Source organism: Hyperolius riggenbachi, chromosome 8 (assembly GCF_040937935.1).
Source record: "Hyperolius riggenbachi isolate aHypRig1 chromosome 8, aHypRig1.pri, whole genome shotgun sequence".
Lineage (NCBI taxonomy): Eukaryota > Metazoa > Chordata > Amphibia > Anura > Hyperoliidae > Hyperolius > Hyperolius riggenbachi.
Genome location: NC_090653.1, coordinates 67,761,646 through 67,781,514, shown reverse-complemented (window position 1 = coordinate 67,781,514; position 19,869 = coordinate 67,761,646). Strand labels below are relative to the sequence as shown.

The following is a 19,869-nucleotide window of genomic DNA, read 5'->3' as shown; positions in this document are numbered from 1 at the left end:
AACAACTAAAAAAGCTGCGTTTAACTGAACACAGTTTAACACAAAAACAGAAAGTAAATGCATCCTATGTTATCAATAGGATGTGTTTACACTGTCAAACGGTACACACATACATGACACAATCACAGGACTGCAAATGCAATGCCAACTTGCTGCATTTTTCAAAACAAATTGGATGCAGTGCAAGCCTATGGGAATGGACGTATCTGTTCCCACTAAGCTTCCTGCCGCAAGCAAAACAGTCTACCTGGCTTGTCCTGTTCCCACTCATCTCGGGTACCAGAAAGTATAGTGTTTCCTGTCGGTGTGCATAAGAACCAATGGGACTCCTCCTGCAGCAGAGAAAACTCTCATAGGTTCATGAGGACCAATGAGAATCCTCCATGATGCTTGGTAGGATTTTTATGTTTTTTTTTTTTTCACAAACCAACAGGAAGCCCCATGCTTCCCGGTCTCCAGGCAAGCAGCAGAAGAGCAGCAATGGCGCGGATAACGAGAGTATTGGCGGATGGGTGGTGAACCAGTGTGAATGGCACCAATACACTGCAACGGAAGTGCCATATCTGACTCCATCGCAGAACTACGTTACCATGAGCGACCTGTGGTGGACCAGAAATCATGTTACTTCATGTCAATGCAGGTTTTTTTTTTTAAACGATGGCGTTGCAACGTCGTGGCATGCATGCGCCGAAGCGTATTTTTACAATACGCTCCCGCATACCCCGAAGCAGGAAGGGACTACAAGCATGCGTCACTTTCTGCTTGGCTGGTGGCCAGACAGGGAACACTGTGTAATAGATGTTTTTAGCGGTGTGGCGGGTGCACCTCTCCCCTGACGCTGGTTTATTGAGTGAAACAGGCCTAGAGTGAAAAAAAAAAAACAAAGTTAGATACCTACCTATGCAGAGAGAAGACTCTGGATAACAGAGAGCCTTCCTGGTCCTCAATAGGTCTCCCGTCCTTCCAGTGCTGCTCCCCAGTGAAGTTCAGCAACCGAATACCTATTCAGTCCTCCTCAAGGAGCCTTTGGAAGTACTCGCAGTGTTTCCAAAGATGGTGCATCCATCCTGTGCATGGGCATGCCTGGGCCTGAGTGTTTTTTGTCTATGTTACAGGTTGCTGGGTATATGTGCCAAGGGTTAATTAAGGTATGTGTTTAATTAGACCACATCCATTGAGCACCTGCTCTTCCCCCTACATTATGTGAGGTTAAAGTGAACTAAGCAGCTCCTGGCTTCAAATAGCTGCAAGGGCTGCCATTGTTCAGAAGCTCAACCCCTGCTGTTTAACAACTAGCATTGTCCAGGCTAGGTGTGGAATTCTTCAACTGTAACTGATGTTTTCTGTTTGAAGTACAATGGGGGTTTGTTTGTGGTCAGTGAAGTCTAATGAGGTGATTTCTTATCTGTGTTCCACAATCTCCTGCTCAGCGACCTCAGGTCCTTTTTAGACGGACAAAGTGGCTATTTTAAGCCTTAGATGTAAAAAAATGTGGTAAATTGAAAGTTTTTTTTTAATAATAAACCACATTTTTAGAATGCATTTTTAATTTGCTATAGAGCTGCCCTGGGTGTTAAAAATGATGCTCGGTTCACTTTAAGAGAAGCACCTTGTGGGAAAATGGTAAAAGGCACAAGGAAAACGTACAGCAATTCATTGGAGTCACAGTAACATAATGGCCAAATGGGTCGCTAATGGCACAATATGGCAAGTTAATCAAAAATAAATAATGTAGGTATCAATTCCCTAACCGTACTGCACATTTGGGGCTTGATTCACTAAAGTCTGATAACTGCTATCACAGCAGTTACCACGCGAGCAGCAGTTATCACATGAAAAGCGCCTGTGATTGCGCGCAAACTTTCGCTTATCACATGAAGTAACGCTGTTCTCTGCACGTGGCAGCTCGCGTGATAACTGCTGTGATACCAGTTATCACGCTTTAGTGAATCAAGCCCTTGATCTCTGGATCTGTGCAGAAATTGAAACCGCCTTCCCCAGCTAACCCCCTTGTCCACCATATCTGATCACACATCACATATCCCATCATAAATCAAATGTACTTTTAGAAAACAATATCTTTGCCCATTTTATCAAGATTATTAATGCCAGAATTATTTGCAGGTTGAAAGGTGGGTATTCGGCGCTCCAGATGGGCTTTGCTGGAGAAGCATTGGAAGATATGACTGGCGGGGTGGTACAAAGCAGTAATACCAGCACTGTGGCCTCAGAACTGTGGAGCCACCTGCACAATATGCTTCAGCGGGGAGCCCTTATCTGTTGTGGAAACACTCAGGTATGTTCTGACATGCTATAAAGAAACAAAAAGGGCTTAAAGCGGCACTGTAGTGACATATAGTAAAAAGTAGTAAATTATTCAGGAAAACCACTTTTATGGTCATGTTCCTGGTTTCAGCATCAGAAATAATTCCTATAGAGGAACTGTAGTGAGAATGACATAATACATGTATGTTTCCTTATTAAGACCCCAGTCTTCCTCAAATCCCATTCAGTTTGGAATTCTAGTAAACATTTTACTGCTGGCAGGTGATGTAGCTGCTGCATGGTTTTTGGCAGTTGGAAACAGCTGTAAACCGTTATTTCCCACATTGCAACAAGGTTCACAGACAGGAAACTGACAAAAGTTTGAACTTTTTTGTTGTGGGAGGGGTTACTTGTGGGAGGGGTTTCACCACAATATCAGTCATACAGCGCCCCCTGATGGTCTGTTTGTGAAAAGGAATAGATTTATTATGTAAAAGGGGGTATCAGCTACTGATTGGGATAAAGTTCAATTTTTGGTCAAAGTTTCTCTTTAAAATGGGAGGAGGACATTGGTAATTCACTATCTGCTACTAGATGGGCCAAATGTTGTATAACCCTCACCAAAAGGCCTATGTACTTATCCACATTGGAGACTTCTGTCAAACTGCTACATTGTGTATTCGTCACTCCTGTGAGGCTTTATCGGATAGACCTGTCTAATTCTCCACTTTGTTTCAAAGGGTGTGGGGTGTACTGGTTCATTGTGGCAATACTGGTGGTCCTGCCCACAGACACAAAGGTTTTGGTGCGCAGTATGGCACAGGATCCAGCAGGTCATAGGCCTCAATCTTCCAACCATTCACAGTCCTTCTAGGTGATAAACCTGTTGGGGTGGAATAGCTTCATCATAGACTGATCCAGCATATTGTGGGGGTAGCCAAGCTGCATCTGACAACCCACTCTAGACATGGTGGCTGTATTCTCTAGAATTACAGAGGTCATGATTTCTAAGAACATTCTTGCCAAGGTTGAATATTCTATGCTGAATTTCCAGAACATGTGGTTTCCTTGGATAAGCTCTTCAGATAACCATGGCCTTGGACCCATCCTGTTATCCAAATGGCCTATGTTACTCGGACTGCCTCTTCTCTCTCTGACTACCTTGTTTAACCTCTGACATTTATCTCAGGTTTGCCTAACGAAAGTAGCTATACGTGAATACACGTATTTGGTATACACTTTTGTGTGCTGTATGTTCCTAATTTGCACTTTTATGCTATAGCGGGTATTTATACTCACATGTAAACAATTCTTTGGTTATACATCGTTACTAACTTATGTCTAGATTCCTTGTGGGGACAACACTTTTCTGTACGTGCTTTTATACTTATTCTCAATTAAAAAAAGATTTGAAACTTAATAAAGACCCAGAAGTACTGCTGGAAAACTGCATATGGAGGGAGGACTATGTTTAAAAGTGAGTTACTAAAGAAGCTGCTGAAAGCCGGTAGGAGGAAGTTCGCCTTGGTGAGGCTTGCAACGCAACCAATAGGATGAATGCAAGCTGTTGGAACGCAGAGCGGACGGCAGAATTATGGGTATATAACCCATTCTCATCCAGCCGCTCAGCTGCAGCAATTAAAGCTCATTTGAATCAGGAGTAAGCACTCGTGATTACTCGTGAGAGCATCACTAGGTGACACAAATAGTGCATGTTTGCACCATAAACAAATCTAGCATCTCACAGATAAAAACATCACTCTTAATAGTAAATTACAACATATAATAGATAAGGTCAGTGCAAAAGGATATTGAATTTCAATGAGTACAGAGGAAAAAGAAAAATGTCAAACAAAATGGTCATCAGTTAACAATATCATATATTACTACCATAAGTTGAAAAACATAGATTGATCAATACGTCATTAGAAATGGTAAACAATATGTCAAATCACAATGCGAAAGGTCATGTTGAACACAGTAAATGGCAACTATACTAGGTAACAGTAAAATAATGCCTGGTATACACCATGCAATTTCCCGTCAGTTTCCCGTCAGATTTAGAGTCAAAACAATCATTTCCAACAGGTTCAATCTGATTACCTATCGTTTTTCTGATCAATATTGTACAGAACTGAGTGGAAAATTGATTAGAAAAACAATAGAAAATCAGATCAGACCTGTCAGAAATTATTGATTCAACACGAAATTGCATGGTCTGTACCAGGCATAAGATTCCCCAACTGCATATATTTTAACCACTTCAGGACTATAGGCTTACACCCTCTAGTGACCAGGCCATTTTTTACAATTCAGGCCACTGCAGCTTTAAGGGCTCGCTGCAGGGGCGTACAACTCAGCACAAAAGTGATCCACCCCCCCCCCCCTTTCTGCCCACCAACAGAGCTTTCTGTTGGTGGGCTCTGATCGCTGCTGGGATGTTAGTTTATTTATATTTTTCAATAAATTTGCCTTTTTCTTTTTTTTACCCCCTCCCTCCTTCCCCCCGCCAGCCAATGACAGCAATCAGCTGTCATAGGCATCAACGTAAGAGAGCCGATCGCTCTTGAGCCTCCCCAGGGGACAGCTGTAAATAGACAGCGGTTTCGCGTCTAACAGTCTCCTAGTGGTGATAGCTGAACTCCGTCATTCAAGAGGGGATGTGCGCACATCGGCGTGCGCGATCCCCTGCAACCTCCACCCCCCAGGACTAAACGCCAGTTGCAGCACCACTATAGACATTAGTCAAACTTTATTTATAAAATAAATAAGCAATAACAAGATTGATTTTTGTTATAAAGATTGACTAATATCTATAGTGGTGCTGCAACTATGGGCCCTTTTTGTAGAGTGTTCTTTGTGCATGATTTGAGGCCTTATCCAATTAAAAAAGTAGCTCCTTCATGCAGGGGCTCCCCGATTTTGGTGCTTGCAGACATGCAAACACCCCCCCCCCCCCCACACACACACACACACACGAGAATATGAGCCATGTGAAATATAAGGTGGATGCTTACAGGGAGTCCTCAAGATATAAACAATAATATATAATAATAGATATTTCCCTCAAGTGCTCTATGAGGACTCATTCACAGCTAAAAACGAAAACGCCAGCGTTTTTCGTTTTTTTGTGTGCTGTTTTTTTACCCGCTCCCGGCACTCCCTTGTGCGCTGTGTTTTTGGAAAAAGCATTTTTCCAGAGCGGTTTTGAGATTCACTCACTGATGCAAGTCAGGAAGTGAACTCTTTGGCCTGGAAAATAATAAATACAATGTATTTATTCTCAAAACCGCAAACGCAATCGCCACATAAAGCGGTTTTGTGAGCGTTTAGCACTCTTCCTATACCTTCCATCATAGCAAAAACGCCCCAAAAATGGTCCAGGCACCGCTTTTAGTTTCAAAGGGTTTTATTGAAGATTTAACATATATTATGACAGGTTATGCATTTTGGTTTCGTCCCAGGGGGACTCAATTCACAATAATAAGTAGTACAAAAATTGAACAAATATGACATGACCAAATCAGCAGTATCAAATGAACAAAATCACGGATACAGGTTAATAGGTGACCATAGCAACCTGGTGGTGTGTTATTAGAGAGATATAACAGACTGTCTCAAGCTTTGAGTATCTGCTAGTGATAGCCAAGGCTGCCAGGTATTTATAAATGGGATGGTTGAATCATTAACAATAGTATTAAGTCTTTCGTTAATCATTATTTCATTGATGATGCCTTTAGTTTGGGTTAAGGAAAGGTTTAGTTGCAGCCATTGTCTGGCTAGGTGAATTCTGGCAGCCTTGGCTATGTGTTGAGCGAGCCTGTGATGTCGGTACTTCCAGCCCACGGGTTTATGTCCCAATAGCAGGAGGAATGGGTCGGGGGGGAGGGATTTCTCCAAGACCGTGTTAATGAGGGCCGATACTTGGTCCCAATAATCACGTGCTATTGGGCAGTACCACCATGTGTGTGCTAAGGTGCCGATTCTGCCGCAGTTTCTAAAGCATTGGCTCGGTTTAGAAGAATCATATTGGTGGACTCTTTCTGGGACCTGATAGGTTCGGCGGAGAATTTTCATATTGGTTTCTATGTGTGAGTAAAACCCACTTCCTTTAGATAAGGTCAAGCAGCATTTTGACCATTCCTTTAAGGAAAGGGTTGAGTGTAGGTCAGATTCCCATTTTACCATAGATGGTAGCTTGGAGGGTATAAGAGGTTGGGAAAGAATTGAGTATAAGTGGGAGATTAGCCCACCCTCCAGAGGTTTGTGTAGGCACCAGAGTTCAAAAGTGGTTCTAGGGGGATCTCCCGTTTTTGGTATAGGGAGTGATTTTATGAAGTGGTAAATTTGGATCGCTGAGAAGAGCTCCGAGTGTGGGAATTTAATTTTTGATTGAAATTGAGACCAATTTGGGCATTTGTCGTCTGTCAGGAAGTGTTTGAGGAGGAGTAGTTCTTTGTCTTTCCACCAGCGGAACGAATTTTTGTCGAGTCCTGGGGGGAAATCGGGATTACCAAATAAGGGGGTTAGCTGTGGGAGTACTGATTGTAAATGCTTAGTTTTCTTAAGTTTATTCCACAAAGTTAGTGAGTGGGTAGATATGGGTGAAGCGTCTCTAAATTTGGTTGGAAGCCTCTTGGCTGACCACATGAGGGCTGGAAGGGAATAGGCTGCTAGTAGACTATTCTCTATTTGGGTCCAGAGTGGCGGGTTATGTTCAGAGAAGAGTTGAGATAGTTGGGAGAGTTGCGAGGCTCTATAATAATTGTATAGGTCGGGGACCCCTAGTCCTCCCCTAGTTCTGTTCCAGCCCATTCCAGGCACCGCTTTTCTGCACGCACAAAGCATGAACCGCGCTGATATGAACCTTCTCATAGAGATTCATCTCACAAGCGTTTCGTGGGCGATTTTAAAAATCGTCTGCACTTGAAAAAAGAAGGCTGAAAACGCCCCTAGTGTGAACGAGCCCTGAAGGAGTCCTAGATAAACAGTTTGTGCAGAGGCTGTACTTTCTCTGTGATTCAGACAACTGTCCCATTCCTTGTATCTTGCAGGGAGAAGTAGAGACAAGTAATCTCATGGGGATTCTCAGCCACCACATGTATTCTGTGACAGGAGCAAAAGAAGTAAGTATGGAATGGTTTCATTGGTACTGATTCAGCTCTCATCTTGTCCTGAATGTCTATGTATGACTAGAGCAGGGTTGTCAAACTCAGCTATGTAAGGGACCAAAATCTATAACAAAGTCTAAGTCGCAAGCCAAACTGTTTATAAATTAAGATTTAACATTTATTGAGAAGTTTAACATTTACCTGCTCTTTCCTCTGATCTTCCTGACAGCCACATGCTCTGTGCAGCATACCTCTGGTCCTTGAGGCTTTCACATGATCAAGAAGTATGGAAGCACAGAGCATTTGACTGCCTGGAAGAGCAGAAGAGATAATGTATCGCTGAAGCAGGCAAACATCACGCTGCTCCACTGGCAAGGCCGGTTTAAGCAACAATGGGGCCCCAGAGCAAAATAAACCTGGGGGGCCCCCCCAACAGATACCCCGGAACAAAAATCGGCATTAAGGGATCTTTTGGGCAGCTGGTATAGTCAGGGTGTGAAGCCCCAATCAGTCGGAGCTCCACATTCTGGCTACCCCAGCCTGCATGGGGGACAAGGGGTTAAAATGTTTCAGGAGGGGGGACCCCACATAATTTTTTTTTTAAAAATTCCCGCACTCTAAACATAAAAAAAATTGGAAAAATAGGAAAAAATGCCAGGAATCTTCATACAGCCATATTGCGGCTGTATAGCGATCCCTGGCCAAAGCGCTGCGGCTGCGTATGGACCCCCTGGAAACCCCATCAGGAAATGTATTGCTCTCTCTTTTGATGCATGTAAAATTACACTACCGTTGGGTTTGCTACTAAAAGTGACATTTACCGCATTTAAAAGTATACCTTTTTCCTTCGAAACTTTAAAATCGATTTTCTCAAAAACTATAAGGTCTTTTTGAAAAATAGTTTTTTCCTTTTATTCCCAATGATCTCCTTAACCACTTGAGGACCGCCCCCAGCCGATGGGCGGCGGCAAAGTCCGGGCCCAAACGACCGCAATACGCCCATCGGCGGGGGCGGCTGCAGGAGTGGCTATGCGGCGATCGCGTCATTCGTGACGCGATCAGCCGCCGGGGACTCGCTCCGCCCACCGCTCGTAGTAACCCGCCGGCCGTTCGGAAGCGCCGGCGGGTTACTAGCACCCGGATCGCCGCTGCACGTATGTATAATAGGCTTTGCAATGTATACAAAGCCTATTATACTGGCTGCCTCCTGCCCTGGTGGTCCCAGTGTCCGAGGGACCACCAGGGCAGGCTGCAGCCACCCTAGTCTGCACCCAAGCACACTGATTTCCACCCCCCCTGCCCCCTGATCGCTCCACAGCACCCCTCAGACCCCCCCTGCCCACCCCCCAGACCACTGTTTGCACCCAGTCACCCCCCTAATCACCCATCAATCACTCCCTGTCACTATCTGTCAACACTATTTTTTTTATCCCCCCCCTGCCCATTGCCCCCTCCTGATCACCCCCCCACCCCTCAGATTCTCCCCAGACCCCCCCCCCCCCCCCGTGTACTGTATGCATCTATCCCCCCTGCTCACCTGTCAATCACCTGTCAATCACCCGTCAATCACCCCCTGTCACTGCTACCCATCAATCAGCCCCTAACCTGCCCCTTGCGGGCAATCTGATCACCCACCCACACCAATAGATCGCCCGCAGATCCGACATCAGATCACCTCCCAAGCGCAGTGTTTACATCTCTTCTCTCCTCTAAACACCCACTAATTACCCATCAATCACCCATCAATCACCCCCTATCACCACCTGTCACTGTTACCCATCAGATTAGACCCTAATCTACCCCTTGCGGGCACCCAATCACCCGCCCACACGCTCAGATTGCCCTCAGACCCCCCCTTATCAATTCGCCAGTGCAATATTTACATCTGTTATTCGCTGTAATAACCCACTGATCACCTGTCAATCACCTATCAATCACCCCCTGTCACTGCCACCCATCAATCACCCCCTGTCACTGCCACCAATCAATCAGCCCCTAACCTGCCCCTTGCGGGCAATCTGATCACCCACCCACACCAATAGATCGCCCGCAGATCCGACATCAGATCACCTCCCAAGTGCAGTGTATACATCTCTTCTCTCCTCTAAACACCCACTAATTACCCATCAATCACCCCCTATCACCACCTGTCACTGTTACCCATCAGATTAGACCCTAATCTGCCCCTTGCGGGCACCCAATCACCCGCCCACACGCTCAGATTGCCCTCAGACCCCCCCTTATCAATTCGCCAGTGCAATATTTACATCTGTTATTCCCTGTAATAACCCACTGATCACCTGTCAATCACCTATCAATCACCCCCTGTCACTGCCACCCATCAATCACCCCCTGTCACTGCCACCAATCAATCAGCCCCTAACCTGCCCCTTGCGGGCAATCTGATCACCCACCCACACCAATAGATCGCCCGCAGATCCGACATCAGATCACCTCCCAAGTGCAGTGTATACATCTCTTCTCTCCTCTAAACACCCACTAATTACCCATCAATCACCCCCTATCACCACCTGTCACTGTTACCCATCAGATTAGACCCTAATCTGCCCCTTGCGGGCACCTAATCGCCCGCCCACACGCTCAGATTGCCCTCAGACCCCCCCTTATCAATTCGCCAGTGCAATATTTACATCTGTTATTCCCTGTAATAACCCACTGATCACCTGTCAATCACCTATCAATCACCCCCTGTCACTGCCACCCATCAATCACCCCCTGTCACTGCCACCCATCAATCAGCCCCTAACCTGCCCCTTGCGGGCAATCTGATCACCCACCCACATCAATAGATCGCCCGCAGATCCGACATCAGATCACCTCCCAAGTGCAGTGTTTACATCTCTTCTCTCCTCTAAACACCCACTAATTACCCATCAATCACCCCCTATCACCACCTGTCACGGTTACCCATCAGATTAGACCCTAATCTGCCCCTTGCGGGCACCCAATCACCCGCCCACACCTCAGAACGCCCTCAGACCCCAGCCCTGATCACCTCGCTAGTGCATTGCTTGCATCTATTTCCCCCCTCTAATCACACCTTGAGACACCCATCAATCACCTCCTGTCACCCCCTAGCACACCTACCCATCAGATCAGGCCCTAATTTGCCCTGTGTGGGCTCCTGATCACTCGGCCAAACCCTCAGATCCCCCTCAGACCCCCTTCCGATCACCTCCCCAGTGCATTGATTGCATCTATTTTCCCCTCTAACCGCCCCCTGAGACACTCATCAATCACCTTCTGTCACCCCCCTAGCACTCCTATCCATCAGATCAGGCCCAAAACATCCTGTCATCTAAGAGGCCACCCTGCTTATGACCGGTTCCACAAAATTTGCCCCCTCATAGACCACCTGTCATCAAAATTTGCAGATGCTTATACCCCTGAACAGTCATTTTGAGAAATTTGGTTTCCAGACTACTCACAGTTTTGGGCCCGTAAAATGCCAGGGCAGTATAGGAACCCCACAAGTGACCCCATTTTAGAAAGAAGACACCCCAAGGTATTCTGTTAGGTGTATGATGAGTTCATAGAAGATTTTATTTTTTGTCAAAAGTTAGCGGAAATTGGATTTTTATTGTTTTTTTCACAAAGTGTCATTTTTCACTAACTCGTGACAAAAAATAAAATCTTCTATGAACTCACCATACCCCTAACGGAATACCTTGGGGTGTCTTCTTTCTAAAATGTGGTCACTTGTGGGGTTCCTATACTGCCCTGGCATTTTAGGGGCCCTAAACCGTGAGGAGTAGTCTAGAAAACAAATGCCTCAAAATGACCTGTGAATAGGACGTTGGGCCCCTTAGCGCACCTAGGCTGCAAAAAAGTGTCACACATGTGGTATCGCCATACTCAGGAGAAGTAGTATAATGTGTTTTGTGGTGTATTTTTACACATACCCATGCTGGGTGGGAGAAATCTCTCTGTAAATGAACAATTGTGTGTAAAAAAAATCAAAAATGTGTCATTTACAGAGATATTTCTCCCACCCAGCATGGTTATATGTAAAAATACACCACAAAACACATTATACTACTTCTTCTGAGTACGGCGATACCACATGTGTGACACTTTTTTGCAGCCTAACTGTGCTAAGGGGCCCAAAGTCCAATGAGTACCTTTAGGATTTCACAGGTCATTTTGAGACATTTGGGTTCAAGACTACTCCTCACGGTTTAGGGCCCCTAAAATGCCAGGGCAGTATAGGAACCCCACAAGTGACCCCATTTTAGAAAGAAGACACACCAAGGTATTCTGTTAGGTGTATGATGAGTTCATAGAAGATTTTATTTTTTGTCACAAGTTAGCGGAAATTGATATGTATTGTTTTTTTTTTCACAAAGTGTCATTTTCCGCTAACTTGTGACAAAAAAAAAATCTTCTATGAACTCACCATACTCCTAACAGAATACCTTGGGGTGTCTTCTTTCTAAAATGGGGTCACTTGTGGGGTTCCTATACTGCCCTGGCATTTTAGGGGCCCTAAACCGTGAGCAGTAGTCTAGAATCCAAATGCCTCAAAATGACCTGTGAATAGGACGTTAGGCCCCTTAGCGCACCTAGGTTGCAAAAAAGTGTCACACATGTGGTATCGCCGTACTCAGAAGAAGTAGTATATTGTGTTTTGGGGTGTATTTTTACACATACCCATGCTGGGTGGGAGAAATCTCTCTGTAAATGGACAATTGTGTGTAAAAAAAATCAAACAATTGTCATTTACAGAGATATTTCTCCCACCCAGCATGGGTATGTGTAAAAATACACCCCAAAACACATTATACTACTTCTCCTGAGTACGGCGGTACCACATGTGTGGCACTTTTTTGCACCCTAAGTGCGCTAAGAGGCCCAAAGTCCAATGAGTACCTTTAGGATTTCACAGGTCATTTTGCGACATTTGGTTTCAAGACTACTCCTCACGGTTTAGGGCCCCTAAAATGCCAGGGCAGTATAGGAACCCCACAAATGACCCCATTTTAGAAAGAAGACACCCCAAGGTATTCCGTTAAGAGTATGGTGAGTTCATAGAAGATTTTATTTTTTGTCACAAGTTAGCGGAAAATGACACTTTGTGAAAAAAAACAATTAAAATCAATTTCCGCTAACTTGTGACAAAAAAAAATCTTCTATGAACTCACCATCCTCCTAACGGAATACCTTGGGGTGTATTCTTTCTAAAATGGGGTAATTTGTGGGGTCCTATACTGTCCTGGCATTTTAGGGGCCCTAAACCGTGAGGAGTAGTCTTGAAACGAAATTTCTCAAAATGACCTGTGAAATCCTAAAGGTACTCATTGAACTTTGGGCCCCTTAGCGCAGTTAGGGTGCAAAAAAGTGCCACACATGTGGTATTGCCGTACTCAGGAGAAGTAGTATAATGTGTTTTGGGGTGTATTTTTCCACATACCCATGCTGAGTGGGAGAAATATCTCTATAAATAGACAATTGTGTGTAAAAAAAATAAAACAATTGTCATTTACGGAGATATTTCTCCCACCCAGCATGGGTATGTGTAAAAATACACCCCAAAACACATTATACTACTGCTCCTGAGTACGGCAATACCACATGTGTGGCACTTTTTTGCAGCCTAACTGCGCTAAGGGGCCAAAAGTCCAATGAGCATCTTTAGGCTTTACAGGGGTGCTTACAATTAGGCACCCCCCAAAATGCCAGGACAGTGAACAAACCCCACAAATGACCCCATTTTGGAAAGTAGACACTTCAAGGTATTCAGAGAGGAGCATAGTGAGTCCGTGGCAGATTTCATTTTTTTTTTGTCGCAAGTTAGAAGAAATGGAAACTTTTTTTTTTTCTTTTTTTTTGTCAGAAAGTGTCATTTTCCGCTAACTTGTGACAAAAAATAAAATCTTCTATGAACTCACCATGCCTCTCACTGAATACTTTGGGATGTCTTCTTTCCAAAATGGGGTCATTTGGGGGGTATTTGTACTATCCTGGAATTTTAGCCCCTCATGAAACCTGACAGGTGCGCAGAAAAGTCAGAGATGCTTGAAAATGGGAAAATTCACTTTTGGCACCATAGTTTGTAAACGCTATAACTTTTACCCAATCCAATAAATATACACTAAATGTTTTTTTTTTTATCAAAGACATGTAGCAGAATAACTTTCGCGCTCAAATGTATAGGAAATTTTACTTTATTTGAAAAATGTCAGCACAGCAAGTTAAAAAAGTCATTTTTTTGCCAAAATTCATGTCTTTTTTGATGAATATAATAAAAACTAAAACTCGCAGCAGCAATCAAATAGCAGCAAAAGAAAGCTGTATTAGTGACAAGAAAAGGAGGTAAAATTCCTTTAGGTGGTAGGTTGTATGACCGAGCAATAAACCGTGAAAGCTGCAGTGGTCTGAATGGAGAAAAAGGCTCTGGTCCTTAAGGGGCGAAAAGACTGTGGTCCTCAAGTGGTTAACATATCCTGCAAATTTAGGGTTTCTAGCATTTAAGGTGGATTTGCTATTAACCATTAAAGTCGGCGGGTTTTTAAATGTGTATTTTTTTTTCTTTGAAACTTTAAAATCAGTTTTCTCAAAAACTATAAGGCCGATTTGAAAATTTTGTTTTCCCTCTTGTAGCTACTGGGGGCCCCTACAAGCTGTGGGGCCCTGGGGCAATTGCCCCCTTTGCCTCTATGGTAGCGCCGGCCCTGTCCACTGGGGTGTGCAGCTGTGTGTGTGTGATTTCTCAAAAGAGGGGGCCCTATGCTAAGTTTACAGGGGGATGGTGTCCCATGGGTTATTGCTGTACACTGGCTCAAAGGGCCATATAAAATGGCAAGGAGGACTGCAATCACAATTCTCCCACCAGTCCTACATTTTTGATCAATCAGACCCTAAAAGTACATAGATGCGCGCAATTCCCCCTCAATTTGTGTCAGCGCCAGTACTCAATCCTGCAGGTGACCCTGTGGGGGAACGGCTGCTAGAGTCTCACCAGAGACCGCCCTGACTGGCTGCCTTGGCAGAGAACAGTCTACCACAGCCGTGGGCAAACTACCACCAGGGGGCCAAATTTTTTCCACGGCCGCTATGAAGCCAGCTGTCACTAGAGGACCGGATTCCTCCCATCCTCTCCCTCCCACCGTCCTTTCAAAGTTGTGTGCAGCACACAACAATACAAGGAACTCACCCAATCACAAAAATGTGGCCCGATTGCAAAAACCTGGTCTAATGTGGGTATGTCAGTCAGTCAGTCAGTCATTGAACGATCGACCTTCAGTACAGCAACAGATTTCCACATACAAAGGTAAGTCCCTGATGCTTGGTCACAGGTCAAATTTGGGTATGATTTACAGTAAGATTGATTTTAAGCAGATTTGATTTTGACAGAAACTGTCATGTTACCAAACTGTTCATTGTCATCTTAAAGAGGAGCTGTCAGCAATACTATACATAACCATATATAAGTAGATAAATACTTGCTCTACTTACATAACACGTCTTTTGCACTGTCCACATTTTGATTTTAGTGATTTTTCTATAGTAAAAAAAAGAGAAAATCCTTCTTAGGATTCTTGATCTTAACTGTGTCTATTTTGAAGCCAATCCTGATGTCATTTCCTCCCTTACACTCCTCTGCTTGATTGTGTATGCATTGCATGCAGGGCCGGGCTGAAGCAGAGGCGAGAGAGGCTCTAGCCTCAGGGCGCAATGTGGGAGGGGGCGCACAACTTGCTCAGCTATCATTACCCTAGTGTGTTTCAAGCAGAAAGACATAAGAAAAAGGGATACATGGCAGTGATTGCAAGCCAGATTACTAGAGATTAAGGTGTTGGGGAGGTTGGGAGCCCTGGGGCGTCTCTTAGTCTAATAGCAATCAGTGTGTGACACCTGGGGTGGAGGGATGAAGGGGCACACTTTAGTGTCTCAGTCTTGGGTGCTGGAAAACCTTGTCCCAGCTCTGATTGCATGCCCTCTTCCCAGTCTTCAGGAACTCCCACCCAGCTCTGCAATAGAAAATGCATTGTCTCAGCATGAGAAATATTGGCCAATCAGAGAGGAACAGAGGTGTGGGAGGGGAAAACAGGAGGGAAGGAGGCTTCAACCAATTAGGCTGCATTAGTTAAGTCTGAGGGGAAAGTAAAGAAGCAAAAAAAGACAACCCAGCATGCCCTGCAACTTCCTTTATGCAGCAGATGTACCAAATAAGAGCCATGGAAACTGGGGAATGTTGTTTTATGGATAAGAAAACTAAGAGTGATTTTCAACGTTTGGATTGCCTGGTTAGCATCCTTATTACTTGTTTACCAGATAAAAATAAAGAATTAATTTTTGATTTTATGCCTGACAGTTACACTTTAAAGCAAACCTGGAGTGAAAAATTCACTTCAGGTTTGATAGTAGAGGGAGGGCTCTGGAGAGTATAGAGCCTTCCCGTTCCTCTGTGAGGTCCATTGTCCCTCCAATGACAGCTGGTAAAGCTGTTTGCCTGAACAGTTCTTCAGAACCACTCGTGCCCCCGAGTAGTGCCAAGGATGAGTGAATCTCGTGGACACAAGTAATTCAGAAGAAATGCTTCACAGAGCAGGTCAAAAAGCTTTAGTGGTGGACAGCAGTGGAATGACCGACCTCACGAAGGAACAGAAGGGCTCTATACTATCCAGAGCCTTCCCTTTACTTCGTAATCAAACCTTTCACTTCAGCTTTACTTTAAGGGGTGTAGAAAACACTATGAAAGAACATAACACAAAAGGGGCAGAGAACCTGTCATATCAGAACGGATGATTCCACAACCCCAGGCCTAAGGATGGTCATCCTATCCAGAATGATGGAGCTTTGAAATTATGTACTCTGATGCCAGGTATAGAAATAGAAATGGGGAAAAAGAAAAATAATTTAATATGTAAATGTCTTATTCCATGTGATATTCTGATTCTATTAGTCATGGAGAGAATCCAAAGACATAACAACAAAACTGTACAAGATTTTTCTGCGAGCTTTCGAAACTTTAAGCTTTAAACGACCAATCCACACGAATTGGCGTGGATGTGGCGGCAGCCCCAGGACCGCCTAACGCCAATCGGTGTGCAGTCCTGGGGGTGTGTTTAGCAGGAGATCGCGCACGCTAATGAACGCGCATCTCTGCTTGAATGACGGAGCTCCACCACCGCTAGGAGACTGTTAGATACTAGGTACAGCGCTGCGATCTAAGGCAGCGCTGTACATGGGACAGCCGTGTGGCACGGCTGTCTCCCTCAGCGGCCTATGACAGCCGATGACACTGCTTGGCTGGCAGGGGAAAGGAGGGAGAGAGAGAGAGAAAAAAAATAGGGAAATTTATTAAAGAAAATATATATATATATATTTCTATAAAAACAAACACCCTGGCAGCGATCTTAGCCCACAACAGAGCTCTGTTGGTGGGCAGAAAAGGGGGGGGGGGGGTGTAAGAATCACTTGTGTGCTGTGCGGCCCTGCAGCGAGCCCTTAAAGCTGCGGTGGTCTAATTGGTCAAAACTAGCCTGGTCTTTAGAGGGGTTTAAGCCCATGGTCCTTAAGTGGTTAAAGAGGAACTCCAGTGAAAATAATGTAATTTAAAAAAGTGCTTGATTTTTACAATAATCATGTATAAATGATTTAGTCAGTGTTTGCTGATTTTAAAATCTTTCCTCTCCCTTATTTACATTCTGACATTTACCACATGGTGACCTTTTTACTGCTGGCAGGTGATGTCAGTGGAAGTAGCTGCTGCTTGCTTTTTTGGGCAGCTGTAAACAGCTATTTCCCACAATGCAACAAGGTTCACAGACAGGAAACTGTCAGGACCATGGTCCTCACAGTTTCCTGTGGGAGGGGTTTCACCACAATATCAGCCATGCAGAGCCCCCTAATGATCCATTTGTGAAAAGGAAAATATTTCTCATGTAAAAGGGGGTATCAGCTACTGATTGGGATGAAGTTCATTTCTTGGTTACGGTTTCTCTTTAAGTTTCTTCTTCAGAGAAACATGCCTGAAGAAACTTAAAATTTTGAAAGCTTGCAGAAAAATCTTGTACAGTTAGTCATTGAAGGTATCACCTAAACAACTTTTGTTGTTATGTCTTTGGATTAAATGCCTTATTGCAGTCTTGAAGAAATGTATCTAAAAGGATGGCATGGGAAGAGGAAGAGGGGTGGTCCCTCCTGAAGACTGATTGTATTACAGTCCTAGATTGTGTGCCTGCTGCCTAGAGGGGCTACAGAAATCAGGAGTTTTTATATGCTGTATAGATTTACCTGGCAAGGGAGATACCATGATCAAGAAGGTGATTCTCCCATGGTGAGGATCATCCATTGCACTCGTTCACACTTTCCCCTGGAAAAAAAAAATATATATATATAAAACAAAGTTTTAATGGTGATATTTTGAAGTCCTGTAGTGTGAAAATTATATATGATGGATTTCAGTTCAGGTCAGTTCAGGTCAGTTTAAAGTTATGTTTAGTGCAGAGTTCAAACTGATGCCAGCAATTCCTTTTCTTCACTGATGTTCTAACTCCAATCTTCATCAGCCCTTTTTGAAAGTAACTGTAGAGGGCGCTTTTGCACCGTTGTTTTACTAGATCTGTGGTAAATATACTGTATATCTCATTTGTGCCTCTGTTCAAACTACTTGAATGGCTGATGTCAAACAAAACAATCATCTCCAAAGTAAGGGCTCAGGACAGGAGCCCAGACACTGGTCACTTGCTGCACCAATGACTGTAACTGCTATAAGCTGCAATATTCTCAGAGATCCATTATGTGCCCGCAATCCCCCCAACACACACCCACTCTCACTCTCTCTCTCAGTAGCAGCCCTGCCTGCACAACACACGTATGGCAGAGATCGGGACTCGATCCTTCAGGCCACATAGCCTGGAACATATTCTGTTGCTATTCAGGGCCGGAGGGCCATCGGAGCGCCGCAGTAGTGACGTCACGCAGCGGGCTGGGTGAGCAGGGGGAACAATGCTCTCAGCCTGCGCTCGTCTGAATCGACCCATCTGCCTGATCGCTGCCTGAGACATTGGAGGGCATTGGGGGCTGCTGTACACACGTTCGATTCTCTGTGGAGAAGGTCATCTCTGCTGAGTTTCATCCAACGTGTGTACGAGGCTTATCTCGCCCAACTGCTTCTGGTCATGTGATCCCATAGTTAAGACAGGTTTTTGTAACTTTGATTATTACGTTATTATATGGTATATTTTTTGACCTGGAGATGGCCTTGCACACGTGACGCTTGCGATCTGGTGCAAGCACTGCAGAAATTAGGCTTCATATGAGCCTGTGTGGCGACAGAGTCATACGCATAGGCTCCCCCCAGGCTAGTGACGTAATCCCTGCTGGGCAGGAAATACGTCACTGGGATTCCCGTTGGTTCGTACATGCGCGCCATGTCGCATTGCGCACCCGTCATGCACCATTACTTCATAGCCCATTGACTTGCATTGCTGCATAACCCATGCGGAAGGCACGGATCGTGCGGTAACGCACTTCAGCCTTTGCGTTGACATTGTGGCAATATGGAAGTGAAATGTGCAAGTCTCCATAGACTTGCACAGCCGTCGCGGCGGGGAAGAAGAGTAACGCGTGATGATACAGTGCGCAAGGGGCCTTGATGTTCCATCAAATATTATAAACTTAAAGGAGCACTATGGTGAAAAATTGTAAAATTTAACCACTTAACAGGGTTGTTTATTTTTTGCATTTGAGCAACTTTCACCTCCCATTCATGTGCCAATAACTTTAACACTACTCATCACAATGTATTGATCTATATCTTGTTTTTTCTGCCACCAATTAGTCTTTCTTTGGGTGTAACATTTTGCTAAGAATTAATTTATTCTAAATCTATTTTAACAGGAATATTAAGAAAGAAGTGGGAAAAAAATCATTATTTCTCCGTTTTTGCCCATTATAGTTTGAAATTAATACATGCTACCGTAATTAAAACCCATGTATTTTATTTGCCCATTTGTCCCGCTTATTACACCATTTAAATTATGTCCCTATCACAATGTATGGCTCCGATATTTTATTTGGAAATAAAGGTGCATTGTTTCAATTTGTGTCCATCACTATTTACAAGCTCCTAATTTAAAAAAAATATATTAATATACTCCTTTCACATGCATATTTAAAAAGTTCAGACCCTTAGATAACTATTTATGTTGTTTTTTTTTATTTTTTTTTATTGTAATTTTTTTTATTTTGTATTAAACATTTTATTTGGGTAATTTGTGGTGTGGGAGGCAAACAGCTAATTTTAAATGTAAAATAATGTATTTGTTTAATAAAAAAATAGATGTGAGTGTAGTTTTACTATTTGGCCACAGTCAAAAAGTCCTGGAAGCGTGATCATACGCTTCCAGGAAGCATGAGGAGGACAGGAAACTTTTTGTAACTCAGAAAAACCGCAGCCTCTGCGGGGGGCTTCGATCAATGAATGGAATCTATAATCCCATTTATTGATCGCTGGGGTAATGGC

General features: G+C 44.0%; 1 protein-coding gene across 2 annotated transcripts in view; it reads left to right on the top strand.

Moving 5' to 3' along the window:
* The window catches only part of CAPN12 (calpain 12), a 93,671-nt gene that overhangs the window by 16,085 nt on the left and 57,717 nt on the right, over window positions 1-19,869 (top strand). For both annotated transcript variants that reach the window (XM_068250599.1, XM_068250598.1), the window contains exons 6-7: window positions 2,125-2,296; window positions 7,320-7,391. In XM_068250599.1, coding sequence (XP_068106700.1) covers window positions 2,125-2,296; window positions 7,320-7,391 — 244 coding nt within the window. The remainder of the gene's footprint in view (window positions 1-2,124; window positions 2,297-7,319; window positions 7,392-19,869) is intronic.